The 18,831-nt window shown below is 40.1% G+C and overlaps 1 protein-coding gene across 8 annotated transcripts in view; it reads left to right on the plus strand.

Moving 5' to 3' along the window:
* Positions 1 to 2,144: 2,144 nt before the first annotated feature.
* DNM1L (dynamin 1 like) overlaps positions 2,145 to 18,831 on the plus strand; it is a 64,549-nt gene continuing 47,862 nt past the window's right edge. For 7 of the 8 annotated variants that reach the window (XM_040236812.1, XM_040236814.1, XM_040236815.1 and 4 more), the window contains exon 1: positions 2,164 to 2,391. In XM_040236812.1, the coding sequence (XP_040092746.1) occupies positions 2,290 to 2,391 (102 nt within the window). In that variant the 5' untranslated portion in view covers positions 2,164 to 2,289. Of the gene's footprint in view, positions 2,392 to 18,831 lie in introns of all 8 variants that reach the window. The other variant, XM_040236813.1, reaches the window with a different exon arrangement.

The following is an 18,831-nucleotide window of genomic DNA, read 5'->3' on the forward strand; positions in this document are numbered from 1 at the left end:
TTGTATTGTCACGCTGCCCTCTAATGGTCTGTCAGTATTTCACTATTTAGCAGATTCAATTAGCTTCTGAGCTACCTGACTGACTTTACCATCTGCAGACAATTTCCCCGTTCAGTTCAGTCACTCAGTCGTGTCCAACTCTTTGCGACCCCATGGATATATTATAATATTACCCCATACTATATTTTATATATATATATATATGCCTGCTCTTTAAATTTTGCCATTAACAAATAAAAAAGACTATGTCCTTTGAGGCCACAAATAAAGGAAAAGCAGTTGCATAGTTGTTGCCCAGGGCACCTTGCCCCTATGAAGCAGTTACCCATGGAGCTTCACTGTGAGCCTACCTTCTCCTTTTGTCTGTCTTTTCATCTCAGACAAAATATAGACTGCTCAGAGATAAAGAAGAGACCAACAGCTCCATCAACAGAGTGCTGAGAAACAAAGTGGGTAACATCTGACAGTTATATAATACTATCTTTGGTAGAAAATAAATACTATCTTTGGTCTGCCTTCTGTTTTTGGAATTCTCAAGTTGTCTCATTTTGACTCTGAAATTAAAAAAAAAAAAAGAATTAGAAGGAAATGTTCATAAAACTTGATGCCAAAACACCACTAGTGGACCTTCAGGTCTTAGCTAGTTGAAATTTAAGTCATTTGTTTAGAAGTATTTATTGAGTATCTCTCATGCGTCTTGCTGAACAAATCAAGCATATTCCCCACAGCCAACGTATATGGGGGGCTTCCCAGGTGGTGCTAGTAATAAGGAAGTAGCAGTGAAGCCAATGCAGGAGGCATAAGAAATGTGGGTTCGATCCCTGGGTTGGGAAGGTCCCCTGGAGGAGGGCATGGCAACCCACTACAGTGTTCTTGCTTGAAAAATCCCATGGACAGAGAAGCCTGGTGGGCTACAGTCCATGGGGTCGCAGGGCTGGACACAACTGGAACGACTTAGCACATGATATGTATGGCTGTGCGGGTGAATGGTACTCAGTAAAGTTGTGCAGTGGTCCTTACTCTCAAGGGGGTGGTCCTTACTCTCAAGGAGATTATACCTAATAATTTCTAGGAAGTCTTGCTTGAACTTTCACTCCTAAGGACTCCATAATAAACCCAGTCATAGCACTTTACCCATTTGTCTATTACGGTGTCATCCTCTGTTAGATTGCAAACTAAGAGGATAATGAGTTTGGGACTATCTTGTTTGTCCCTTTCCAGGGGTTAGGGATGCATCAGTGAATTAAACGATCAAAAATCCCTGGCCTCTACAAGATGGTAATCTAGAAGAGAGAGATAGTCAACAAGTTCATGTTACATGGAGATACACCATGGAAAAAAGTCAAGTAGGGGAGGGGTCTTTTTCCTTCCCTACTTTGGCTCTTCGCTCAGATGTCACCTTTTTTTATTTTGAGAGAGGAAACCTTTGGAGGTTCACAGAAGAGGAGAGATACTGTCCGTCTAAAAAAGAAAAACATTTAGGAATAAAACAGTAGGCACACTTAGCAAACAGCTAGTAAGGCAGTTATCAGCTCTCCACTTTGCCGGAAATCAGGTCACAGTGAATACATATTTATACAGAATATAGAGAATAAGGGACCAGCCCTAGCCCTTCTCTTGAAAATCTGGCACTTTCATATTCTTTCTGAATACATTTTAACATTCGAGAGAATCCTCGTGTTCTAACCTGAGCTGATTTTGCATTTTTTGTTGCAGAATAGCACCTCGCGTCTTCTAGTATCAGCCTGCATACCATTTGTACGTGGCTGGGGTGTCTGAGGCTACGATTCTTTAAGCCTTTCCAACCAGCCCTACTTGACAGTGTCCTTTTCAGGAAATGACGTCCTGGATAATCAACAGACTCCGCTATATTTAACACATATTCCTATCCGAAATTTTCACACTTATTTTGCCTCGCGGACAAGTAAAAATGTATCTCTTCCTCCTGACTCTCTGGGCCTCGCTCCCTATTCTTTTGACAGCAGCGCAATCCCAAGCATCCTTCCCCGCAAGTTGGCGACCCGCCTGGGCTGCGCAGCCTTCCGGAAGCTGTAGGCCCTGGCGGTCCGCCGCGCCAGAACTACAACTCCCGGCAGCGTCTGTTTTCCTGCGCCTCCGTCTTGGCGCATGGCCCGTCGGGAGGGGGCAGGTAGCGGGCGGCCGGGCGGGGTCCAATGGGTGCCGGCTCCCGAGGAGAGGGCGGGGGAGAAGAGGAAGGAGGCGGACTCTGGGCCCCGGCCCCATTCATTGCCGCGGCCGGCCCGGCTGGGGTCTTGTGTGTTACGAGTTATGGAGGCGCTAATTCCTGTTATTAACAAACTCCAGGACGTCTTCAACACGGTGGGCGCCGACATCATCCAGCTGCCTCAGATCGTGGTGGTGGGAACGCAGGTGAGAGAGGAGGGCGGCTTCCGTCCAGGCCGGAGCCTGGGGCGCAGGCCTGGATGAGGCTGCGGCAGCGCTTGCTCCCCGACCGGCCTTCGCGGCCTGTGGGAGGAGGGCGCTGCTGCGCCTGGGCGCCTGGGGCTGCGTTGCACCCGGGCTGGTTGTCCGGGGCCTGGCGGGGAGGCGAGGGGCGGAGCCGGCGCCGCGGTCCCGCGGGTGCCGGGGGCGGGGTGGGGGAGGGACGGGCGAGCGGAACTGGAGTCCGCGGGGACCGGGCGCGGCTTCCCCCGCGGGCCGCTGCTTCCAAGGGCACCTGGGGGACGCATGGGGCACGCGGGGCCGGGTAGCCCCTTCTAGGTTGGTTTCAGGGTGGCGGGGTGTTTGTTTCCCTCCTTGCCTTGCTCAGGGGCTGCGGAATCAGTATTGGAACTTTAGGTGTCGGGGCCCAGGAGGGCCCCTACTTAGGTGCACCTGAGTGTTTTCCTGCCATGTGATTCCCGTTTCGAAAACACCGAAGCAGTTAAAAACAAACAAACCCAGACCAGCTTGTACTTGGAGTATGTGGATATAAGGAAGAGATGGTCAATTTTTCTGCGTAGGCTGTGGTTTTTGACTTCCATCTAAATTGGGCATCAAGGTTCTCTGATCTTTTCATGTTGTCATCTCTTGTAGATAATACATTTTTACATGTGGAAATGTTGAAATAACTTAGTATGACAGAGAAGTATACATTTCATTTTCTCTGCCTGCTGCTTTCTTGGTTGAAGAGAATCAACCACAGGCTTTTTAAAATGATGTTTTCTGTTGGAAAGGGGACGGTTTCCTCACTTTCCATCAGGTTCATCGCTGCTGCTGCTGCTGCTGCTAAGTCGCTTCAGTCGTGTCCGACTCTCTGCTACCCCATAGACGGAAGCCCACCAGGCACCTCTGTCCCTGGGATTCTCCAGGCAAAAACACTGGAGTGGGTTGCCGTTTCCTTCTCCAGTGCATGAAAGTGAAAAGTGAAAGTGAAGTCGCTCAGTCGTGTCCGACTCTTAGCGACCCCATGGACTGCAGCCTACCAGGCTCCTGCATCCATGGGATTCTCGAGGCAAGCGTACTGGAGTGGGGTGCCATTGCCTTCTCGCAATATAGAGTATAGGGTATAAATATTTTGAGAGGGAACTCAAAATAGAGTATTTCCAGACACTAGTAACCCTGGAAACCATAGACACCCTGTCTAGGGTGGGCGAGAGGGGCTTTTTAGAAATTATTTCAGAGACACATTTCCTTGGTTGATTATAGGATTGGTATATGGGCTCAATTCTGCCTTCACATATTATGGTACTTGTAGCTTAATGTTTGTAATGACTAGATACTCTGGTTCATTAACACAGTAAATTATGAGAATTTTTTTTGAGTTTATTTTGTTTACTGCTGTGTTCCTATTCCTAGCTCTTGGTACAGTCTCTGTGTATTTAGTAGATGCTTCAAAGATAAATACTTTGAATGAGTTACTGGATAATATTTTTTAAACACTTGGGCTTTTATCATCAAAACCAGTCTGTTTTTGTAAATAAAAATAGAGGAAAAGATGATGGTAATTTGTGTTTCCTACCTGTAGATCAGAAACTTTCCATATGCTTTTAATAGGGTCTCAATGCTTTTTAAGTATGAAGCAGTAAAAGAATCAGAGCTATACTGTGTTAGCATAGTTTAAAATCAAGAAAGATTTTCCTTACATGAAATAGAGTTTATTTCAGTGAGTAAATTTGTTGGCAAAATTAGGGAGGGAACAGGGTAGAAAAGTAAAGATCTCAGCATTGTGAAAGTCATTATTAACATATGTCAGCAAAAACCATCCTAATAGTGATAGTTACATGCTATATAGGTGTATGCCATATTTGCATGTTAATGTTTAGGATTAACGCAGAAGTCTAAAAAACTATTCAGTTTTTAGACTTGATTTAATGGGGGTTATCTCCATTCATGCCCTTAATTGAAATTCAGTCCTTTATTAATCAGGTACAGAAGAAATACATAAGAATAGAAGCAATGTGTTTTTTTTCTCATATTTTCCTCAATATGTTGGAAAAAAACTTTTCTTGATCTGAATATAAGCACACCATTACTTTGTCATCTAAGCCATTTAATGTTGTGTAGCATATATACAGCACCTCTCATGTAATGGAGTAGTGTACAGTGAGTGAGTTACAGATGTAGTAAATGCTCTGTAGTTAGTTCGAGTGGTAAACTTCTCAGTGGCAGTAATGTCTCTGTCTTACACTTTACCTATACTTTAAATGGCTACAGATCTCAGTCTGGGGAATTTTTTCTCAAACTTGAATGTATAAGAATTACTTTGAAAATAAATTTCCTGGACGCCATCCCCAGAGATTTTAATTTTACAAGTCTGGGGTGGTCCAGGCAACATAGATGATTCTGATGTAGATGGTTCGTAGAACCTGATTTGAAAAGTGTAATAGTGAGTCTTTGATTTTAAAACTGGAAAAAGCTGGGAAGCTTAGTCTAAGGGCATGCCACTCTTCAGTAGCCTTTTGATTTTGGTGGCATTCTTGCTCCAAAGTATCAACTTCCAGGCAACCTTTGCTGACCCCTGAATATTTTATTTCTTAAATTTCAAATAATATTTATATGAGGCTGAGAGAGTTGGAGAGGTTGAGGAGAGAGATGTTTTATTTGATCATTCACAGGTTTTAGGATTTAGCTAAATGAATTGCTTTCCTTCTTCTTTTGCTGAGAACCTCCATGTGGAAAGAACAGAAAATGGGAAGAGAGAAGGTTGATACTTTTAAACCTTGGTGTACTTTGCAGGTAGAGGAGGAGATAAGGTTTCAGTGACATTTGTGACTCCACTTGGGAAATTTAATCACTGTTTAAGTTGAGAATCGGAAGGAGGAGCCCCCCCAGGTATGTAGTCCACATAAACCATGTAAACCACAACCTAGTAGAGGAATCCCAATAGAGGTGACTTTGGTGTTGCTAGTATTGTGCTTTTCACTTTGCCTGTTCTTTCAGTAATTTCAGCACTCTACTTTCAGCAGTTCAGACAAATACTGAAGGAAAAGGAATCTTGGGTTTTAAATGACCAATCTGCAAACCAACTGTTTAACATTTAAAAAATTAAGGTATAATTCATGTAACATACATTCCAACCACTCAGTTAGTGGTTTTTGGTATATTCACTAGGTTATGCAGCCATCACCACTATCTAATTCCAGAACATTTACATAACCCCAGAAAGAAACTTCATGTCCATTAGCAGTCACTCCTCATTTTGCCCTCCCCCATGGCCTGGCAACCAAATTTCTGTCTCTCTGGATTTGCCTCTTCTGGACATTTCTTAAATAAATGTAACCATACAATATGTGGCCTTTTGTGTCTGGCTTCTTTTGCTCCGCATAATGGTTTTTATGTTCATCCATGTTGTAGCATCTATTGATGTTAATACTTCATTACTTTTTATGGCTGAATAATATTCCCTTGTCTAGACATGCCACAGTTTATTTATCCGTTCATTAGTTGATGGATATTTGGGTTATTTCCACTTTTTGTCTATATTGAATCATGCTGCCATGAACTTTTGTTCAGAAGTTTTTGTGTGAAAATATGTTTTCAGTTCTCTTGGATGTATAAATGATTTAGCGATTTCTAAAAAAAGACAACAGCAAGAGTTCCTAAAGCTGTACAGAACCTGAAACCCTGATATACCAGAGAAAGGTTTGTAAAATGGTACACTACTGTGGAAAACAGTTCCTAAGGAACTATGGCAGTTCCTTAAAAAGTTAAACAAGAGTTACCAAAGTGAAAGTCACTCAGTTGTGTCCGACTCTTTGCGATTCCATAGACTATACAGTCCATAGAATTCTCCAAGCCGGAATACTGGAGTGGGTAGCCATTCCCTTCTCCAGGGGATCTTCCCAATCCAGGTTCAAACCCAGGTCTCCCACATTGCAGGTGGATTCTTTACTAGCTGAGCTATGAGGGAAGCCCAAGAGTTCCCAAATTAACCAGTGATTCTACTACATACAAGTAACCCCAGAACAGCACAAGAGGGTAGAGGCACTAACCGTCCAGTAAAAAATCTGCATGTAACTATACAGTTGGCCCTCTATAGCTACAGTTCCACATCCACAGATTCAACCATCCACACATATAGTACTGCAGTATTCACTGGAAAAAACAATTCAAGTAGGTAGTACTGAAATATTTACTGAAAACAATCTGAATATAAGTGGACCTGTACAGTTCAAACACATATTGCTCAAGAGTAAGTTATATATGGGCTTCCCTGGTGGTGCAGAGGTTAAAGCGTCTGCCTGCAATGTGGGAGACCTAGGTTTGATCCCTGGGTCGGGAAGATCCCCTGGAGAAGGCAGTGGCAACCCACTCCAGTATTCTTGCCTGGAGAATCCCATGGTCAGGAGCTTGGTGGGCTACAGTCCACGGGTTGCAAAGAGTTGGACACGACTGAGCGAGCAAGAATACTGGAATGGGTTGCCATTTCCTTCTCCAGGGGATCTTCCCGACCCAGGGATCAAACCCAGGTCTCCCACATTGCAGGCAGACGCTTTAACCTCTGCATCACCAGGGAAGCCCATATATAACTTACTCTTGAGCAATATGTGTTTGAACTGTACAGGTCCACTTATATTCAGATTGTTTTCAGTAAATATTTCAGTACTGCCTACTTGAATTGTTTTTTCCAGTGAATACTGCAGTACTATATAATGTGTGGATGGTTGAATCTGTGGATGTGGAACTGTAGCTATAGAGGGCCAACTGTATAGTTATATGCAGATTTTTTACTGGACGGTTAGTGCCTCTAACCTCTTGTGCTGTTCTGGGGTTACTTGTATGTAGGAGTAGAATTACTGGTTCATTTGGGAACTCTTGGGCTTCCCTCGTAACTCAGCTAGTAAAGAATCCGCCTGCAATGTGGGAGACCTGGGTTTGAACCTGGATTGGGAAGATCCCCTGGAGAAGGGAATGGCTACCCACTCCAGTATTCCGGCTTGGAGAATTCTATGGACTGTATAGTCTATGGAATCGCAAAGAGTCGGACACAACTGAGTGACTTTCACTTTGGTAACTCTTGTTTAACTTTTTAAGGAACTGCCATAGTTCCTTAGGAACTGTTTTCCACAGTAGTGTACCATTTTACAAACCTTTCTCTGGTATATCAGGGTTTCAGGTTCTGTACAGCTTTAGGAACTCTTGCTGTTGTCTTTTTTTAGAAATCACTAAATCATTTCTGGAATTCTTTAGTTTTAAAAAAGTGTGTACATATATACCCCCACTTCCTGCATTCTGCAGCACTGTTATCTACAGTTTATCAGATCCTTCTGAAATCTGGTGCTCTCCTTCCTGATACGCCTACATTTGTCTTGTGTTTGTCAAGCTGGTTTTAGAAAAGGCAGAGGAATCAGAGATCAAATTGTCAACATCCGCTGGATCATTGAAAAAGCAAGAGAGTTCCAGAAAAACATCTATTTCTGCTTTATTGATAATGCCAAAGCCTTTGACTGTGTGGATCACAACAAACTGTGGAAAATTCTTAAAGAGATGGGAATACCAGACCATCTGACCTGCCTACTGAGAAATCTGTATGCAGGTCAGGAAGCAACAGTTAGAACTGGACATGGAACAACAGACTGGTTCCAAATAGGAAAAGGAGTACCTCAAGGCTGTATATTGTCACCCTACTTATTTAACTTATATGCAGAGTACATCATGAGAAATACTGGGCTGGAGGAAGCACAAGCTGGGATCAAGATTGCTAGGAGAAATATCAATAACCTCAGATATGCAGATGATACTACCCTTATGGCAAAAAGTGAAGAAGAACTAAAGAACCTCTTGACGAAAGTGAAAGAGGAGAGTGAAGAAGTTGGCTTAAAGCTCTATATTCAGAAAAGTAAGATCATGGCATCCGGTCCCATCACTTCATGGCAAATAGATGGGGAAACAGTGGCTGACTTTATTTTTCTGGGCTCCAAAATCACTGCAGATAGTGATTGCAGCCATGAAATTAAAAGACACTTACTCCTTGGAAGGAAAGTTATGACCAACCTAGAGAGCATATTAAAAAGCAGAGACATTACTTTGTCAACAAAGGTCTGTCTAGTCAAGGCTATGATTTTTCCAGTGGTCATGTATGGATGTGAGAGTTGGACTGTGAAGAAAGCTGACGGCTGAAGAATTGATGCTTTTGAACTGTGATGTGGGAGAAGACTCTTGAGAGTTCCTTGGACTGCAAGGAGATCCAGCCAGTCCATCCTGAGGGAGATCAGTCCTGGGTATTCATTGGAAGGACTGATGCAGAAGTTGAAACTCCAATACTTTGGCCACCTGATGCGAAGAGCTGACTCATTGGAAAAGACCCTGATGCTGGGAAAGATTGAAGGCAGGAGGAGAAGGGGACGACAGAGGATGAGATGGTTGGATGGCATCACTGACTCAATGGACATGAGTTTGGGTGAATTCCGGTAGTTGGTGATGGACAGGGAAGCCTGGCGTGCTGCGGTTCACGCGGTCATAAAGAGTTGGACATGCCTGAGCGACTGAACTGAACTGAACTGTAGAGGTGATAGCTTCACTAAGTTTAGTAATTTGGTGCCAAATATTGATTAGGAATTAGTTTCATTCCTTCAGTATTAAGTAAACTCATGTTTTTCCCTTTCCTTTTCTTTTTCCCTAGGTTCTCTGTGTAGATCTTAAAAGATCAGATCTCTGCTGATTACTTAAAAAAAAATGTATTTTAAATCATTGAGGTGAAATTGTATATAACATAAAAATTAGCTGTTTTAAAGTGTACAATTCAGTGGCATTTAGTACATTCATAGTGTTGTGCAACCACCACCTCTGTCTGTGTCCAAAATATTTTCATCACCCCAAAAGAAAACTCCGCATCCATTAAGCAGTCATTTTGTAATTCTCTTTCCCCTGAGTCCCTGGCAACCACCATTTTTTCCCCCCTATTAATAGAGTTACCTTTTCTGGAAGTTTTATAGAAAGAAAATCATATAATATGTGGCCATTTAAGTTTGGCTTTTTTCACTTAATATAACATGATTCATTCACATTGTAGCATGTACCAGTGCTTTCTTTTAATTGATGACTAATCTTCTATTGTGTGTATTTACCATATTTGTTATCATTCGTCTATTGATGGATATTTGGATTGTTTCTATCTTTTGGTTGTTGTGAATGGGGCTGCTATGAATATTTGTGTACAAATATTTGAATGCCTGTTTTTAGTTCTTTTTGGTATATATCTACAAATAAAAATGAGGTTGTATGGTAATTCTATATTTTAAGTTTCTGGGGAGCCACCAAACTGTTTCTACACTGTCTCTGTGTGTGTGTTAGTCACTCGTCGTGTCTGACTCTTAGTCCACCAGGCTCCTCTGTCCATGGAATTCTCCAGGCAAGAATACTGCAGTGGGTTGCCATTCCCTTCTCTAGTCGATCTTCCCAATCCAGGGATTGAACCTGGGTCTCCTGCATTGCAGGTGGAGTCTTAACCATCTGAGCCACCAGGGAAGCCCCAGATTATTTATGGTAGCAAACAACCAGGGTCCCAATTTGTTTACATCCTTGTCAAAACTTGTTATTGTGTTTTTTTATTACAGCTATTCTGATAAGAATGTGAAGTGATATCTCTTGGTTTCAGTTTGTATTTCCCTAGTGACTAATGAAATATATATCTTTTTAGGTGCTTATTGGGATTATTTGTCTTCTTATTGTTGAGTTGCCAGAATTCTTTATGTATTTTGGATACAAGATCATTATCAGTGTATGATTTGCACATATTTTCTCCCATTCTGAAGGTTATCTTTTTACTTTCATGATCATTCCTTTGATGCACAAAAGTTTTCAATTTTGATGAAGTCTAACTAATCTTTTTCTTTTGTCGTGTGTGATTTTGGTGTCATATATAACACATTGTCAAGTCCAGAGTAATGAAAATTTATTGTTTTATTACTATTTTTATTTTCTTTTCAGTGTTTTATAGTTTCAGTTCTTACATTTAGGTTCTGATCCATTTTGAGTAAATTTTTGTGTTTGGTATGAAGTATGGGTTCACCTTCATTCCTTTCCATGAGCCTGTGCAGTTGATCCAGGACTATTTGTTGGAGACTATCCTTTCCCACATTAGGGCTTGGCACTATTGTTGAAAATCAATTGACTGTAGATGTATAGGCTTATTTCTGGACTCTCAGTTATTTTCTGTTGGTCTTTAGGTCTCCTCTTAAGTCAGTATCACACACAGTTTTGATTACTGTAACTTTGTAGTATATTTTGAAAACAAAAAGTATGAGCCTCCCAACTTTGTTCTTTTTTTTTTCAAGATTGTTTTGCAGTGAGGAGTCCCTTGCCATTCATTCCATAGAAGTTTTAGAACTGGTATTTCCATTTCTGCAGACAATATTGTTTGGATTTTGATAGGGCTTGTGTTGAATCTCCATTGCTTTGGGGAGTATTGCCCTCGAAGTATTAAATTAGATCTAGAATTCTTGGTTGATAGATTTTTTTGTCTCACATCTTTAAATGTCATACTATTACCTCTGGCATCCAAGATATCTGGTGATAAATTTATTGTATTATTATTATTAATCTTATTGAGGATCCCCTGTATTTGAGTTGATTCTCTGCTTCTCTCTTGGTGCTTTCAATATTTGTCTTTCACCAGTTTGACTATAATTTGTCCCCATGTGGATCTCTTTGTGTTTATCCTACATGGTGGAGTTTCACTGCATTCTTTTAGTATGTAGATTCATGCCACATTCCCCAAGTTTTCCTGCTTGTATGAAAAAAGTAGGGATTTTTCTGAATATTGCTTTTGCTTTTCAGATATCTATATTTCACTCCTACCATTTATGTTCCAGACAGCACTGGGTCTGTATTTTATAACCAGGAAAAAAACTGCTCCTTAAGGTCTTTAGCATTGTAGCAAGTTTGGACCTGGGATAACTGAAGTGGTTTAAATTTTAGATTTATATTTTGCCAGTGTGTGTGTGTGCTGCGAGCTTAGTCACTCAGTTGTGTCCGACTCTGCGACGTCATGGACTATAGCCCGCCAGGCTCTTCTGTCCATGGAATTCTCCAGACAAGAATACTGAAGTGGTAGTCATTCCCTTCTCCAGGGGATCTTCCTGACCTAGGGACTGAACCTGGGTCTTCTGCATTGCAGGTGAATTCTTTACTGTCTGAAGTACACTGGGGATGCACATTTTGTCAATAGGTGGAGTGTTTGAACTTTGTGGTAAAAACATGTTTATTTATTTAAATATCCAAAAAGTTAATATTTCTAAGGATACTCAGAAATATTTTATTTAAAATAAATGAGACAGGACTTCCCTGGTGGTCCAGTGCTTAACAATCCGCCTGCCAATCAAAGAACATTAGTTTGATCCCTGGGCTGGGAAGATTCCATATGCCTTGGGGCAGCTAATAAGCCCATGTGCCGCAACTGAGCCTGCAAGCTGCAGCTACTGAAGCCTGTGCCTTGGATTCTATGGTCTGCAACAAGAGAAGCCACTGCAATAAGAAGCCTGCACACTGCAACTGGAGAGTAGCCTCTGCTGGCTGCAACTAGAGACAGCTTGCATGCAGCAACCAAGACCCAGTGCAGCCCAAAATAAAAAATTTAAAAAGAACTCTTTAAAAATAAACATGAAAAATATTACGGAAACCTTCTATAAAACTAAAATTACTTCAAAATAAAAAGTTAAAAACAGTAAATGTACTTTTTTTCTGTTATATTATTATCAAAATAAACATTGAGAGGTCTGCTTTATGCAATGAAAAGTAAAAACTTAAAAGTTAAAAACTAAATCAGCTTTGGTTAATGTGGCATGAATGAATATTTACAACAATCCTATTTTCAGTTGCATGAAAAGAATACAACTTCCTACTCCCAGTTGATGATAGTTATCAGAAAGAGCTAAAGCTATGAGAAAACGTTAAGGGTCCATCTCAAAATATAAATCCAGGACATTATAAATCTCAATACAGTGCAGTTTGGAAGAAACTAAAAAATTACACTGAGACCATATACACAATAAGTATACAGGATATTAAGTCAGTTTTGGGAGTATCAGAGATGTAAAGAGCAGAAGACACTGCAGTGCCGAGTGAGCCCTATTTTCACAGCAAGCTGGCTGTGACTTTTGCCACTTTGAAGCTCCTGTAGCTACTTACCTTTGTGGAGGAAAGAGTGTAGACATGGGAGTGTTTATATCACCAGGGGGAAACAAGCCCTGATCTAACCAGTTGTTGAAGAAACTGATGGCATTTAGAATACTGAGGTAAAAATTGGGAGTGCACAGACATGTTTTGTTCGGTCTGTGTGTGTTGACACATAAATTTTTAAAAATTGTGATATGATTGACATGTAAACATTATATTAATTTCAGTTGTGTAACATAATGATCTGACATGTGTATACATTGGGAAACAATCACTCCCATAAGTGTAGTTAACATCTGTCACCACACAGTTATAATTCTTTCTTATGATGAGAACTATTAAGATTTCCTCCATTCCCTGGAGAAGGGAATGGCAACCCACTCCAGTAGTCTTGCCTGGAGAATCCCATGGTCAGAGAAGCCTGGTGAGCTACAGTCCAGGGGGTCTCAAAGAGTCAACACAACTGAGTGGCTAACACTTTCTTTCACTTAGTAACTTTCACACTTTATAAATATACACTATAATATATTATTACCTAAAACCACTGTGTTGTACTTAACATCCCTGTGACTTATTTTTAACTGGAAGTTTGTACCTTTTGATCACATTTACCCATTTCACCCAGCCCCCACCTCTGGCAACCACTAGTCTGTTTTCTATGACTTGTTTTTGTTTTAGATTGCACATACTAATGAGATCATGCGCTGTTTGCTTTTTCTCTGACTTATTTTACTTAGCAAAGTTCATTCATGTTGTTGCAAATAGCAGGATTTCCTTCTTTTTTTTAATGGCTAAATGATATTTCTGTGTGTGTGTGTATGTGTGTATACATACACACATTTATTTTATCTGTTCATACACTTGTGGGCATTTAGGCTATTTCCATTTCTTGGCTATTTGAAATAATGCTGCAGTGAACATGGTGATGCATATATCTTCTCAGTTCAGTGTTTTTGTTTCCTTTAGATAAATACCCAGAAGTAGAATTGCTGGATCATAGCTCTATTTTTAATTTCTAGAGGAATTTCCATACTGTTTTTTAAAATAGTGGCTGCACCAATTTACGGAGAAGGCGATGGCACCCCACTCCAGTACTCTTGCCTGGAAAATCGCATGGGCCTAGGAGCCTGGTGGGCTGCAGTCCATGGGGTCTCTAGGAGTTGGACATGACTGAGCGACTTCACTTTGACTTTTCACTTTCACGCATTGGAGAAGGAAATGGCAACCCACTCCAGAGTTCTTTCCTGGAGAATCCCAGGGACGGGGGAGCCTGGTGGGCTGCCGTCTATGGGGTCGCACAGAGTCGGACACGACTGAAGCGACTTAGCAGCAGCAGCAGCAGCCAGTGTTCCTGCCCATGAGGTCGTAGAGAGTCTTAAGCACACACAACAACACACTGATTAGTGATGTTGAGCCTTTTTTTATGTCCTTATTTGTCCATTTGTATGTCTTCTTTGGAAAAATGCCTACTTGGCTTCTAAGTTCATTTTTATTTATTTCTTTTTGTCCATGTCATGTGTCTTGTAGGATCTTAGTTCCCCCACCAGGAATGGGACCTGGCCCTTGGCAGTGTAAGCCTGGAGTCTTAATCATTTGACTGCCAGGAAATCCCCCAAAGTTCATTTTTAAATCAGGTTATTTGTGTGTGTGTGTGTGTGTGTTGTCTTTTGTTATTGAGTTGTCTGAGTTCTTTGTATATTTTGTATGTTAGCCTCTTATTGGATAAGTGGTTTGAAAATATATTTTCCCATTCTATAGGTTCCTTTTTCACTTTATCGATGGTTTCCTTTGCAGTGCAGAAGCTTTTTAGTTTTTTTGTACTCCTCTTTGTTTATTTTTGTTTTAGTTGGCTTTGATTTGGTGTCAAATCCAAAAAAATCATCACCCATACCCGTGTGAAGCAGCTTACAGCCTATGTTTTTTCTTCTAGGAGTTTAACATTTTCAGGGCTTATATTCAAGTCTTTAACCCATTTTTCAGCTGATTTTTGTTTGTTTAGTGTAAGATAGTAGTCCAGTTTCATGCTTTTGCATGTGGCTGTCATGTTTCCCAATACCATTTATAGAAGAGACTATCCTTTCCCTATTATATATCCTTGTTGTCTTTGTTGTAAATTAATTGTTCATATATGCGTAGGTTTATTTCTGAGCTCTCCGTTCCATTGTTCTGTATCTGTTTTTAAAACTGTGGCTGCACCAGTTTACATTCCCACCAACAGCATATCAGGGTTTCCTTTCCTCCACATCCTGCACAACATTTATTCCTTCCCTTTTTGGTAATAGCCATTCTAACGGGTGTGAGGTGGTATCTTTTATGGCATCATATTGTGACCTGAGGGATCTCAGTTGCTCCTTGACGAGGGGGATTGAACCAGGGCCATGGTAGAGAAAGCTCAGAATCCTAATCACTAGCCTGCCTGGGAACTCCCAGACTATTACAACTTTTAAACATAGTTGGAAATCAGGAAGCATGTTATGATGCCTCTCCTCTAGTTTTGTTCTTTGTCACAATTGCTTTGGCTATCCTGTTTATAAATTTTAGGATTATTTACTCTGTTTCTTTGAAAAATGTTATTGAAATTTTGATAGGGATTGTATTGAATTTGTAGATTATTAGTATGGATGTTTTAGCAATCTTGATTCTTTTAATCCATGAGCATAGGATATCTTTCTATTTGTATCTTCAATTATTTCATCAGTGTTCTATAGTTTTTAATGTACAGGTCTTTTAAATAAACTTCTTGGTTAAGTTTATTCTTAGGTATTTTATTCTTTTGGAGCAATTGTAAATGGGATTGTTTTCTTAATTTCTCTTTCTGATAGTTCATTATGGTACAGAAACAAAACCTATTTTGCATATTGACTTTGTATCCTACAACTTTACTGAATTCATTGATTAGTTTTAACAGTTCTTTGTGGAGTCTTTAGGGTTTTCTACATATAATATCATGGCAAATAGTAACAGTTTTACTTTACTTTCTGACTTAGATGCCTTTTTCTTACCTAATGGTCTGGCTGGAACTTCCAATACTTTGTTGACTAGAAGTGTCAGGAGTAGGCACCCTTGTCTTGTTTCTAATCTTAGAGGGAAAGCTTTTAGCATTTTACCATTGAGTATGTTAGTTGTGAGCTTATCATGTATGACCTTTATTAAGCTGAGGTATGCTCCGTCTTTTATTCACTTTGTTGAGTTTTTTTTTTTAATCATGAATGGATACTGAATTTGGTCAAATGTATTTCTTGCATGTATTGAGATAGTCATCTGATTTTTATCCTTCATTTTGTTAATGCGTTGTGTAACAGAGCCATCCTTGCATCCCTGGAATAAATCCCATTTGATCATGGTATATGATCCTTTTAATGAATTACAGAATTCAATTTGCTGTAATTTTGTTGAGGATTTTTGCATCTGTGTTTTTGTGGGATATAGGCCTGCAGTTTTCTTCTCTTATGGTGGTCCTGCCTGGGTTTTGGTATCAGGTAATGCTGGCCTTGTAAATGAATTTTGAATTATTCCCACCTCTTCTTTCTTGGAAGAGTTTGGGAAATTCAGTTCAGTCACTCAGTCGTGTCCAACTCTTTGCAGCCCCATGAACTGCAGCACGCCAGGCCTCCCTGTCCATCACCAACTCCTGGAGTTTACCCAAACTCATGTCCATTGAATCAGTGATGCCATCCAACCATCTGTCGTCCCCCTCTCCTCCTGCCTTCAATCTTTCCCAGCATCAGGATTTTTCAGATGAGTCAGCTCTTTGCATCACGTGGCCAAAGTATTGGAGTTTCAGCTTCTGCATCAGTCCTTCCAATGAACACCCAGGACTGATCTCCCTCAGAATGGACTGGTTGGATCTGCTTGCAGTCCAAAGGACTCTCAAGAGTCTTCTCCAACACCACAGTTCAAAAGTATCAATTCTTTGGCGCTTAGCTTTCTTCACAGTCCAACTCTCACATCCATGCATGACCACTGGAAAAACCATAGCCTTGACTAGACAGACCTTTGTTGACAAAGTAATGTCTCTGCTTTTTAATATGCTCTCTAGGTTGGTCATAACTTTCCTTCCAACAACATTCAAGAGGCTCTTTAGTTCTTCACTCTCTGCCATAAGGATGATGTCATCTGCATATCTGAGGTTATTGATATTTCTCCCAGCAGTCTTGATTCCACCTTGTGCTTCTTCCAGCCAAGCGTTTCTCATGATGCACTCTGCATATAAGTTAAATAAGCAGGGTGACAATATACAGCCTTGACATACTCCTTTTCCTATTTGGAGCCAGTCTGTTGTTCCATGTCCAGTTCTAACTGTTGCTTCCTGACCTGCATTCAGGTTTCTCAAGAGGCAGGTCAGGTGGTCTGGTATTCCCATCTCTCTCAGAATTTTCCACAGTTTATTGTGATCCACACAGTCAAACACAGCTTTGGCATAGTCAATAAAGCGGAAATAGATGTTTTTCTGGAACTCTTTTGCTTTTTTGATGATCAGCAGATGTTGGCAATTTGATCTCTGGTTCCTCTGCCTTTTCTAAAACCAGCTTGAATATCTGGGAGCTCATGGTTCACATATTGCTGAAGCCTGGCGTGGAGAATTTTGAGCATTACCTTACTAGCGTGTGAGATGAGTGCAATTGTGCGGTAGTTTGAGCATTCTTTGGCATTGCCTTTCTTTGGGATTGGAATGAAAACTGACCTTTTCCAGTCCTGTGGCCACTGCTGAGTTTTCCAAATTTGCTGGCATGTTGAGTGCAGCACTTTCACAGCATCATCTTTTAGGATTTGAAATAGCTCAACTGCAATTCCATCTCCTCCACTAGCTTTGTTTGTAGTGATGCTTCCTAAGGCCCACTTGACTTCACATTCCAGGATATCTGGCTATAGTTTGAGAAGGAGGAGTGTTAATTCTTTGATTGTTTGGATTCACTGGTGAAGCTCTCAGCACCTAGACTTTTGTTGGTTGGTTTTAATTATTGATTCAGTCTCCTTACTAGTAATTGATGTGTTTAGGTTTTCTTTTTCTTTATGAATCAATCTTGTTAGATTTTTTTTGATAGGAATTTGTCTGTTTCTTCTGGAATGTTCAACTTTTTGATGTATAATTGTTTATACTAGTCTCTCATGATCTTTTATATCTCTGTGATATTCATTGTGACCTCTCTTTCATTTCTCATTTATTTGAGTCCTCTCTGTGTTTTCCTTGGTGAGGCTAGCTAAATGTGTGTCCATTTTGTTTATCATTTTAAAGAGCTAGCTGTAAGTTTTTCTTTTTTTTTTTTATTGTTAGTCCCTATTTCATTATCTGATTTGATCTTTGATAAATCCTTCCCTTTACTACTAACTTCGGGCTTTGTTTTTTAATAGTTCCTTGAGGTGTAAAATGAGATTTTTTTTATTAAAGATCCTTATTATTTCTAAATAATAGATATTTATTGCTGTGAACTACCCTCTAAAAACTGGTATGCATATTTCTATTTTCATTTGTCTCAACATATTCTTTGATTTCTCTTGACTTTTTTCATCCATTAGCTGTTCAGTAGTGAAGTGAAGTAAAAGTAGCTCAGTTATGTCCAACTCTTTGTGACTCCATGGACTGTGTCTATGGAATTCTCCAGGCCAAATATTGGAGTGGGTAGCCTTTCCCTTCTCCAGGAATCTTCCCAACCCAGGTCTCCTGCATTGCAGGTGAATTCTTTACCAGCTGAACCATAAGGGAAGCCCAGTATAGTTGTTCAGTAGCATATTGTTTAATCTCCACAATTTGTGAATTTTCCAGTTTTCTTCTTACAGTTGATTTCTAGTTTTATACCATGATCATTGGGAAAGACTCTTTATATAATTTCAATTTTCTTAAATTTATTTTTAAGACTTGTCCTGTGGCCTATCCTGAAGAATATTCCTTATGTGCTTGAGAAGAATGTGTATTCTGTTGTTTTCTATATGTGTATAGTCCATATGTTCTAACATGTCATTTCAAACCAGTGTTGATTGATATTTGATTTTAATTAGTATGATCTACTCTTACTGTATTGCTGTCTTTCTCCTTATATGCCTGTTAATACTTACTTTATGTATTTTGTGCTTTTATATTGCAAGCACAAATATTTGCAAATGTTATATCCTCTTTCGGATTGACCCCTATATCATAACATAATTCCTTTTTTTTTTTCTTAATATAGTCTTTGTCTTAGCACATTATTGACTGGAGATGTGTTAATATGTCTTTTGTTTCCTGAACATTATTGAGCAGAGATGTATCATATG

This window comes from Oryx dammah, unplaced genomic scaffold, assembly GCF_014754425.2.
Source record: "Oryx dammah isolate SB20612 unplaced genomic scaffold, SCBI_Odam_1.1 HiC_scaffold_11229, whole genome shotgun sequence".
Taxonomy (NCBI): domain Eukaryota; kingdom Metazoa; phylum Chordata; class Mammalia; order Artiodactyla; family Bovidae; genus Oryx; species Oryx dammah.